Source organism: Ricinus communis, chromosome 8 (assembly GCF_019578655.1).
Source record: "Ricinus communis isolate WT05 ecotype wild-type chromosome 8, ASM1957865v1, whole genome shotgun sequence".
Taxonomy (NCBI): domain Eukaryota; kingdom Viridiplantae; phylum Streptophyta; class Magnoliopsida; order Malpighiales; family Euphorbiaceae; genus Ricinus; species Ricinus communis.
This window is the reverse complement of record NC_063263.1, coordinates 9,655,523-9,667,025: the sequence shown is the minus strand read 5'-3', so window position 1 is coordinate 9,667,025 and position 11,503 is coordinate 9,655,523. Positions and strand designations below refer to the sequence as shown.

The 11,503-nt window shown below is 37.3% G+C and overlaps 1 protein-coding gene across 1 annotated transcript; it reads left to right on the top strand.

Annotated features, from left to right (window-relative positions):
• Window positions 1-9,858: 9,858 nt before the first annotated feature.
• On the top strand, window positions 9,859-11,247 carry LOC8282726 (F-box/kelch-repeat protein At1g80440). The gene has a single exon (XM_002517472.4). The coding sequence runs from the start codon at window positions 10,000-10,002 to the stop codon at window positions 11,065-11,067; it is 1,068 nt and encodes a 355-aa protein (XP_002517518.1). The 5' UTR covers window positions 9,859-9,999; the 3' UTR covers window positions 11,068-11,247.
• The last annotated feature ends 256 nt before the right edge of the window (window positions 11,248-11,503 follow it).

The following is an 11,503-nucleotide window of genomic DNA, read 5'->3' as shown; positions in this document are numbered from 1 at the left end:
CAAAAGTTCTTGCAAATTGACATCCAACTTGAATTATTGGCCAATAAGGCCATCACCGTATGTGTAAGTGCAAGTGTAATTCAGGATAAGAATGTATAGAAGTCGTGCCCAGCAAAAAATTTAAGTTCACATAATGATGAATATTGACAAAGTAATATTCTCTTTGAGAGTCAATGTTTTTTGTGTTATCTTTATTGTCTACTTCTTATTATTATAATAATTATCTGTTTAAAGAAAAATAGCAAATAGTAGATGATGAAGGGCATATAATTGTCGCAACACGTGGGAGGAGATTAGAGAGAAAAGGGGCCATTTGCACATGGTGATCCATATATTACTGTTGCTGAACTTGTGAGTTACGTTCGGTACTCACTGATTTTGACATTCCATTCCATGGCCCACAATTACTTTTTATATATATATAACTCAATTTTTGATTTTTTTAATCAGTAGGCCTAAATATTAATTCTAAATCAATAGCACAACATTCTTTTGCTCCTCATCTCTTTCTTCTTTTTTGAGAGAATTGTTCCGCTTCTTTTTCTTTTTCATTTTTTCTACTGTTTTCGTAATAAAACCTGATAATTTTATTAAAAAAAAAATTAAGACACCGACTATTTGGTAATAGATGATGAACATGCGAATGTGAGATCAGGGTCCTCTTTTATTGAATTCGTATCACCCCTTTTTTGTCACATATGGTTGGAGTTTAGAACCCAACTGCTAGCACAAGTCAATGTGCGACTGTAGCAACCTCAAATCAAAATGCCTGAGTAGTTTTTGGAGGAACAATGATAAAACTTTGTCAGATAGTAACACTGGATCAATTAGTGAATTAGAGAATTCTCAAGAAATTACAGTACCTAAACCTAATCTAATTAGAGAAATTCATGAATGTTGCATTTCAGTCGTAAAGGATAAGGATTACAAAAAAGAAGACGGATGCAAGAATCTCTTACTAAAGATGACCCAGAAGACGAGCTTGATTTTTTAGTGTATGATAGATTTGTATATTTTTTCCTTTTTGTTAATGATGAAATGAATAATGGTAACAACGTGGAGTCTACTGTAAGTAGAAGGTTCGAGTTGATTACCATGCAATTTGATTTAACCAAATCTCTTCACTTATTGTTTCTCAGCTCGAGTTCAATTTGGATCCATATTTATAACTTCATATTAAAGATCCAAAAGAGTAGAAAGACCCCCATGGCAAGAGGCCGCTTGTGTCCCTTTGGTGATAGTAGAAGAGAAAACCTAAACACCATGTCAACCGAGATTACCTCTCATACTTCTACCCTTCAATTATCTCCCTCTTGTAAGAAAACCATATCTAACAAGATAGATCATCTTGTTGAGATCTCCCATATTCCTGATAACGTACAGATAGAAGATACTCTAGTACCTATCATCAACCCTTACAACATATTCAAGAAACAAAACTTTGTTAGAAAAACCTTTAACCAAATCATCCACAAAAAACCCCTCACCATAAAAGAATATGTTCAATCCTCCTCACTTTCTCAGTGTTCACTTACTGCTACTTCTCAAGAGCAGTATGTTACTTTAGAAATCCCCACCTCTTTCATAGAACAATGGCGGAAGCAAGGCTATTCTCATCTCCATCTCGGAGCTGTGAGACTTGTCCTTTCCTATCATGGAAGGATGGGATTGCCTGTTATGACGGATGTCGCTTTTGGACACTCGTTACCTCAATGCGAGCATGCGTTGATTGGGACAATAGTCACAACACTCAACACTGGTAGTGTTGTTTTGACTTTCTTTCCAAACTTTAACCTCTCTTTGAGTGATCCTTATCTATCCACTGCCTTAAAAGTACAAGTCCAAATCACGGGAGCTAGTCAAGTTGAAAATGCTCTCTCAGCGACTCTTCACCATCAGATCGTTTATCGATTGCAGGATCATGCACTTAACCTGCAGATCCCAGGCTTCCAAGCCTCATCAGATGCTTTGTACATCATGGCTGATTCTGGTCAAACCCCTACAATAGTTCAAGCTCCTCGGCCGACGAAAAGGAAGATCTACGAAACTAATTCCTATTGAGTGGGTAACAAATTATGAGAAGCTCCGGGCATCTCAATCAAAACCGATTCAAGCCACAGATCCCCTCTTTATCAGTGAAAAGGATGGGGTATTAAGACGATCTTTACAAGAACTGAGGAATCTTCCTCAGCACCGTCAATTTTCCAAGCATCAATGATACAACCAGTATCACGGCCTAGGGAGAAGGTCCCTATTCACTCCTTTCAAGCATCTGGCAACCAGTTTATCTTTGCTAGTCGGAGGACACTTTATGCGGGATGTAGCCCCATAAATGTGCAAGCCAGAGTGCCTATGTCATGATGACATGGATTATGCTGAACCCTGTTTTCAGCATCAACAGAAGAATCCGAAAAGGATGTCTCTGGATACTTATTGTTCGAAGATTCATCCTAAGCCAGATGATCGAGATCCAGATGGTTCCCAGAAAGAGAATAAAAAGCCACTGCCAATGTTCGACGAGGCAATTGAGTTTCTTGCCAGAGAAGGAAAAACGGTCATTGACGTTTCTTATGATGAGTTCAAAGAAATTATGGCACAACTCAACATTGAATATGGCAAACCCCCTTCTGCAACTTGCAGAATGGAGATCGAGTCAGATCCAAAGGTTTATAGGCTGGAAACCCGGTACCCGTCCAGTTTTGTACAGGAGGTACAAAACGTTGGGCCAGGTATAACAACGCCACGAACTTTTGGACCTACTTCATCTCTGTCAACTGTATCAGCGGTACAACCCTTGGTTCAAGAATGTTTCATGTTACAACCAGAGGATTTCCCTCCCTTGGGAAAAACAGAGAACAAAAGATCTGAAATCCTTCCTACACGGATTTCACCTTCTGGAAACTTAGAACCGCTGACACCCCCTGAAGAAGTTCTCAACTGGCAGACATCTAATTCTATTGTCCAAAACACTTACTTGAAGAAGATAGATGGCAAATTGGATCAAGCCCTGCACTTGGTTCAAAACATGGATCACAAGCTGGATACTTTTTCACAAGAAGTCTTGCAACTGTACTCATCCTTGACAGCAAAGTATCAAGCTCTGGACAAAGAACTCCGGATACCTCAGCCGATTACCCCCTCTTTCATGCAAAAGCAAAAGGAGATTTCCCGGCTGAAGAAGCAAATAGATCAAATTGAAAATGATCTCCGGAAAGACCAGTCTGCTGCAATTCCAACATTCATATCGGCAGCTTCAACCTCATCGGCTATTACTCCTTCATACTTTTCTTCTTTCCCTTTTCTTTCACAACCGAACAACCACAAGAAACCCTTTATCGGCCCTTTGGCACATTTTCTCACCTTTACCCAAAAAACACAGAAACCCAGCAAAAGAAATCCTCTCCTCCTCTAGCCCCTAAAGACAAATTTCCAGAGCAATCTCTCATCAGTCCGTATGATTCAGAATCTTCTTCGGATTCAGAGATGGCAGACATCACTGAAATTCTCATGAACACTTCTGCTACTGATCCCAGTCCAGAAGTAGTAGAACCTGAAGATGAAGATGCTCAGTCATTCTTTGCTCCCACTGGAGCTCCAAACCCAAGGCCAAAGCCAGCTAGCACAGGACCTTGGTTCACTTTTGATGACTTGCCACCATCAAAATGGAAGGATAAGCTTCGAATTCTTGGCATGGATTGATCTTGGATGACCCTTGAAGGGCCACACTCAAAAAAGTCCTTGCCGAATTTGTCACAAGGTTTACCGGAAGCTTAAGAGATTGGTTTCAGTCTCAGCCTGAATACACTAGGCTTCAATTTGTCACTCTGCCGACTCCATCAGCAGCAGTAACGATCCTCCATAACCAGTTCCTTGGAAGTTATGACCTTGTCATAAGACAGCAGAAACAAGAGTTCTTTGATCGAAAATGCTGTTCATTCAAGATGAAGGATCTGGAAAAGCATTATTCGGCTATGTCCAAGCTCTACTATGTCATTGGAGGACATGATGGTGATGATACACTAAAGTATACCTTCATCACCTCTCTACCAGATGAGATACAACCTGAGGTTAACAATATGATTGCGGCTACAAAAAGACCAGTCACCTCTATTACACTTGGAGAAATCTGGCAATTCACACTCTCTTCCATTAAGAGACTGTGTGATCAACATGAATTATTCAAAAGGTTGTCTCAAAGGGACTTGATTGTCCAAAAGGCTTGCAACAAAAACCACCTAAAGATCAAGTGCAAAGCCACCAACTGCGTCTGTACAAATCACAAGAAGAAATCTGGACATCATTTCCAGAAATACACGCGCAGCAACAAGAAGTTCAGGGAAAAGAACCCAAAGAGATTTAAATACTTCCGTAAAAGACGGAACCAGGGGTACAAGTCCGATAGATGTTTCATCCTGCGAAAGGAAGGGACATTATGCGAAAATTGTCCAGAATCCGGAAAAGTCGTGAAGGATGATACAACAAGTTAGCATGTCCTTATCTCTTGCAGACTCTTTCGAAGAAGAAATAGAATCCCTACTTTCAGAGCAAGAAGATCTTACCCCAGAAAGCTTATTTGGGTTAGAAATGGAGTTCTCAGACTCCACAGAGTCTTCACAAGAATCTTCTTCGGATTCAGATGATAGTGAAATACCAATCCTGATGATTGGTCTGCATGAAGAAAGTCGGAAGGATATTCCGAAAGATGCAATACAATATCCTCTTTCTCCAACCCTATTATCTTCTTTCTTTGTTTCTCCTCCACCTCCGAAACTTTTCAATTTACTATAAAACCTCCTCCAGGTCCGTATATTCCCATGAGATCATCTCAAAATACTCCAAGCCTGTTCCAGTAATAGCTTTCTTTGACACTGGAGCTCAAAGAAGCATGATGAACCCAATGGTTCTCCCATCAGAGTATTGGAAGCCCCATGATCAGTTCTTCAGGGCAGCCAATGGTCAAACCTTCAAAACTACTCTGATCACAAGACAGAAGATCGGAATTCAGTTCTTTCCTGATTGCGTTGTGTGGACACACATCATTGGTTCAGATCTTCCAAGCAAGGATATTCTGATAGGATTTGATGTTTATCACCAAGCTCAAAAGCTCCAAATCCTTCCAACTGGTATAAAGTTCAAAAGACAGTTTAGGTCATACACTGAAACTTCAAATCTGTTTTCTGTGACGAATACTATTCCTCCATTCCTTTCATACACAGAAAAATTCCTTCAGTTCTGTCCAGAATCCCATTCACATTTCCAACATCCTCTTCCTCCGTGGAAAAATCCACAATTCTATATCGGCCTCCCCTTGAACTTAATGAAGACATTAACCCTACTAAAGCCACACACATGGGAATGTCTCCCGCGGACCTAGCCCTTGCCGTCGAATGCACGACATTACGAGGGTTTAATTGAGCCCACTACTTCACAATGGGCTTGCCGAAGCCTTTTATGTGGAGAAAAGGTCCGAAAGAATCCGAGGAAAAAGAGGCTTGTCATAGACTACAAACCTTTAAACCATTTCCTTCAAGACAACAAATTCCCTCTCCCTCGAATCTCAAATCTCAAGGTCCACATCCAAAAGGCCCGGTACTATTCCAAATTTGACCTAAAGGCGGACTTTTGGCAACTCGGTATCCAGAGATACAAAGCTGCGTTTTGTATCCCTAATACCAATACCGGTGGGTATTATGCCTTTTGGGCTCAAGACGGCCCCATCTCAATTCCGGAAGACAATGATTGAGATTTTTGGGCCTATCCTTTACTCTTCTTTGATCTATATCGACGACATCCTTCTATTTTCGGAAGCAGTGAGAGGACCATCACCAAGTACAGGTTCCTTGCCATCATCCAAAAATATGGCATTATGCTATCTGAAAAGAAGAGCTTTATTGGCCAACGAGAAATTGAATTTCTTGGAATGCATTTCAAGAATGGCCAGTACACATATGGTCCCCACCTGACAAAGGAACTTGATAATTTTCCGGAAGAAAATTTATCAGCAAAACAAATTCAACAGTTCCTTGGAATCCTGAATTATGTTCGAGAGGCCATTCCACACCTGTCTAGTTACACGTGCCACCTCTCAAAGATGCTCAAAAAGAACCCCCCTCCATGGGGAGCGGAACAAACAACAGCTGTCAAAAAATTAAAAGAGCTGGCCCACAATCCGCCACCTCTTACAATCCCGTCAGCAGGAGAACTTATTCTCCAAACAGATGCATCTGACTATGCATGGGGGGCCATCCTCCTAGAAAAGCTCCACGACAAAGAACAACTGTGTGGATATGCATCGGGTCAGTTTTCCTCTTCGGAAAAACATTATCACACAACCTACAAGGAAATTCTGGCAGTCAAGTACGGGATAAAAAAGTTTGAATTCTTCCTGATTGGACGACTTCCGGTTCGGATGGACAACTCTTCCTTCCCAAGATTCTTGAATCCAACCGGAAGACCTTGCACGAGCCCCAACTATTGCGATTAAAATCATGGTTCAAAGAGGTATGACTTTAAGGTTGAGCATATAAAAGGGATAAGAAACCTAATCCCGGATTTCTTATCCGGACTTTCTAAGCCTCGGAATCGACTATAGTTCTTCTCACCTCTACAATAAATCTTCCCATAATCTTTATGGCCTCCTCATCCTTCGGATCCAACTGCAACCTCCTTCACCACCGGACCTTCCCAACAACCTTACAACCAAACAAGTCACGGACTTTGCCGGAAACATGATGTTCCATTATTTGGCAACTTTTCAACAAATCTTCTCACTCCCAATCCAACCCAACTTCTTCTTTCCGGACTACCCTTGGTGTTTGATTTACCACTTATCTCTTGAACATCCAAAGCATGAAAGTGAGTTATGGTTTCTATGGTGCCTATCTACGATCATCATCATGCTATAGAGGTGCCTATTATGAATCTCTTACACTTCTTTAATAATGAAGCTAACTCGGGGTCTTATCCATGGAGATTCCTTACCGGTTCAAGACTCCATACCAATGGATGAGGAGATCTCCTTAAACTTATTCATGGGCACCCGGTTATTCTCGGACAATAATTCCGGAGCTTGAATACCATGCTATTTTCATATTACAGGCCCTATCTCCGACTATCGGAAGACACCTATGCAACTCAAAATATCATCACTATTGGAGAACGCTTGATAGTCCTTTACATCTTGCTCCTCCACCAATCAAGGAAGAACTAAAACGGGCCCTGCGATGCGGGAATGAATTAAGAACGGTAATGTACGCACCATTAGTCTGCACCTTCAATGGACATCAATCAACCGAACAATCCATAGAACATTTCACATTTCTTTGATCTTCCAACTCCTCCTGGATGACCCTACCTTAACCAGTGAAGCCCTCATGCAAGACTCCCAGCCAATGGATGATGACTCATATGATGACGTCTTCTGACCACATACGACTGTCGGCCACTCTTTTATATTATTGTTTGTCCTTATTATGTAAGTGAAGTGTATTATTAGTCTCAGTGGGATGTCCACTAACCTTTGTTTGATAGTGCTGTATTATTAGTCTCAGTGGGATGTCCACTTTGTTTGATAGTGCTGTATTATTAGTCTTAGTGGGATATCCACTAACTTTTGTTTGATAGTGCTGTATTATTAATCTTAGTGGGATACCCACTAACCTTTGTACATTTTCTACCGACTCTCCACTCTATATAAGGAGAAGTCTTTGATAATAAGAGGCAAGCAAGTTTTCCTCTAAACAAGTCTCTTTAAAACTCTCTCTACACTCTCTTATGGCTTTCTAACTTTCTCATTTCTCTTCTCTTGATCCAATGGCAATGTTCTAATAGTTGCTACGATCTGTTTATGGTGTAATCCAAAAGAGCTAACTCAGCTAATTTAAAGATCCAAAAGAGTAGAAAGACCCCCATGGCAAGAGGCCGCTTGTGTCTTAACTTGAGGATCTGTCCATGCTTTGAGTTTACAGCATGAGGATTATGCCATGAACAGCTCTCGGCTCCCTTTGTCTGGAAGGTGAAATCCGTGTAGGAAGGATATTATTGTTTAATATATTGAACATGAAACCTATTTATTAAATAATAAAAGTTCTTATAACATATAGATTATGTACGTTATTTATATTAGAGGATATTATTGTTTGTCACTAGAATACTTACTATTCTATGTCTTAATATACTTAAGAAAATTAAATTATGATCAAGTGCATTCTACACTAGATATTTGGTATATCGATTATTAAATTAATATACTAATATATATATATAAACAAATTAATCAGAACTTTTGTAAAACAATTTATAGGCGAAATATATAAAACAATAAAATATTATAGATTATTGGTAATGACATTTTTTATACCATAATTTTTCTAAACACAAGTTATTTAAAAATGCCATTCACAGTATTATGTTGGTGTTGTTTAGCTTTTAATATATTCTCTAAGTTTCATATATAAATTCTTTAAAGAAAAGAGTGATCCATTGAATCAGAAATGTCTTTCTATCTAATTCAATTATTTTGTATTCAATTATTAGTCCTCTTAAGGGATAGTAATTCTCAATATTAATACTTTAGCAGAATAATATTGGTAAAAAATAATTTATTAAAAAATATAAAATTTTAGAATTCACCATCTCAAATCTATATGTATAAATATTACTTTATAAAATCTAAAATATTCTTGATGTGTATGCTTAATTGACATATAAATTTTTTATTTAGACATTTGATACATAAAATTTAAGTCTATATATATTTTTATAAATTTTTATTAATTTATTAATTAAGAAGTTATATTTCTAATTAAATATTGACTCTAATTTTAAAAAATAACATATTAATTATATTTTAATATTTTATTAAATAATAAATAATTTTCTAATAAAATAATAATTACGATTCTCTAAGGAATAATATATTAATTATTTTTTAATATCATACTAACTAATAAATTATTTTTATAATTAACTAATAATTTTAATTTTAAAAATAACATCTTAAATTATATTTTAAAATTATAATTAATAATAAATTAATCTTTAATTATATTAATAAAATTTTAATTATAAGAAATAGTAATATTATTTTATACTGATAGTATTAAATTATATAAACTGAAATTAATCAATAAATGTGTTTAAAATAATTTCTATGTTATTATATTAGTATATTTAAAATTTAAAATTTTTTAAAAAATTTAAAAAATAATTAATCTACTATTATTTTTTAAATATTATAAATTAATATTAAGTATTAAATTATATTTATAAATCTAATTTTATAAGTAAAATTATAATAATGGCCATACTATAAATAAATGAATAATTAGAATTAAATTGGTAAATCATACTTTTCTCGGAAAAAAAGAGAGTAAAATTTTACATTGCAAATACAGATTTTGGTCTAACAGGCCTCCTCCGTATATAAAATTGATCATCAAATACTTATGAAATTCGATAATAAAATCATTCTTTTGTTTTTTAAATAAAGAAGTAAATTAGGAGGTGGATATCGAATCCGGATAATTAAGTTAAATGTTTTTAGATTGAAAGGAAACCACATCCTGGACAAATGTTTTTAAATTTTGAAATTACAATAATTGGGAAAACAGAGGTAAAAGTAAAATAATAACGACATATCACATCAAACAATGAAATAAAAATAAAAAACCAGGAAAATAGAAAATCCGTTAGTGAGATAAATATGAAATTAAACAAGAGGCTGATTCCGTATGGACTTTGTCTTTATTCCATTAGTCATCCATAGTTTCCAGAACCTCTGTGCCACTTTTTTTAACAAAGTTTTATCTTCTTCTCCTTCATCTTTATTTATCATAACACCATCTTCTATATAAACACCCTCTCTATTGATGGGTTCTTATTCTTCATTGCAAACCTCCTCGTTCATATTATAAACCCACTTCAAAATCACTTCTTTAATTTCTTTCTTTGTCTTTCTAGTTCTTAATTCGTCTTCTTCTTCTTCTTCTGGTTCTAGTGATGGAGCTTATTCCTGGTCTTCCAGATGACGTAGCTCGTGACTGTCTTGTTCGTGTTATGTACAAGCAGTTCTCTACTGTTATAGCCGTTTGCAAAGGCTGGAGAACTGAGCTCGAGTTGCCGGAGTTTTACCAGCGTAGGAAAGACTCTTGCAACTCTCAAAAGCTCATCGTTATGGCTCAAGCACGAGTTCACCAAAAACAAGGTTCTAATCTTATCAAGTATCGGGCTAATCCGGTTTATTCTCTTACGGTTCTCGAACCCGACACGGGTGATTGGTGTGATTTGCCTCCGATTCCTGGGTTTTCCCATGGGTTGCCCATGTTCTGTCAGGTCGTCAGTGTCGGATCGGATCTTATTGTTTTAGGCGGGTTGGATCCCACCACGTGGGAAGCTTCTGATTCGGTTTTCATCTTCAATTTCGTTTCGGCCACGTGGCGTCGTGGGGCTGACATGCCCGGTGTACGGCGATCCTTCTTCGGGTGTGCGTCCAATTTTAGTCGCACGGTGTTTGTCGTCGGCGGACATGACGGTGAGAAAAATGCATTAAGATCCGGTTTTGCATACGACGTGGCGAATGATGAGTGGATCCCATTACCTGACATGGCAAGAGAACGTGACGAGTGCAAGGCGGTTTTCCACGGCGGCAAGCTCCATGTCATCGGAGGGTACTGTACTGAAATGCAAGGTAGATTTGAAAAAAGTGCTGAGGTGTTTGATGCTGCCACATGGAAATGGAATGACGTGCAAGATGATTTTTTACTAGCTGCAATATGTCCTAGGACATGTGTGATCGGTGATGATGGCTTATACATTTGCCACGGAGGTGATGTGTTGGCACTTAAAGGAGGAGCTACCTGGCAAGCTGTTGCCAAGCTTCCTGCAAACGTGTGCAATGTTGCATACGTGTCAACATGGAGAGGTAAATTGTTGGTGATTGGATCAGAGGCATTGGGCGAGCCCCACATCGCATACACGTTGGATTCAAATAGTTACAAGTGGGCAAAACTGGAGACACCTAAGCAATACTCTGGACATGTTCAATCAGGTTGTTACTTGGAAATCTAAGACCCGAAATATAAAAAAGTTGCTGTAATGTACATATAAGATTGTTTTTGCAAAATGGTTTTGGTTACAATGTAAGGCGAGTAGCATAGGTTGCTGTGATGATTTTTAGTTGCACTGGCAAGTCAATTTGGTGTAGTTATATATATACAAGCTAAATGGCAGTTAGATCTGTTTTCTTCTTTTCTTTTTCTAGTTTTGAAAGAGTAAAAGCCACATGGATTTTTCTTTGAAGCGGAATTTTTATAGAATCATAGCTAAAACAACAGTTAATTTTATGTATTAAAATAGTGATATGATCAATGAAGATAATTTTTTACATTTAATTGCTTGTGTTATTCTTGAATCGTCAATTTAGTAATATCAAGAAAAATTTAATATGTCAAACGAGAAATCTGGATTTGTACTAATGAGTTAAGTTTAATATTTTAATTTTTAA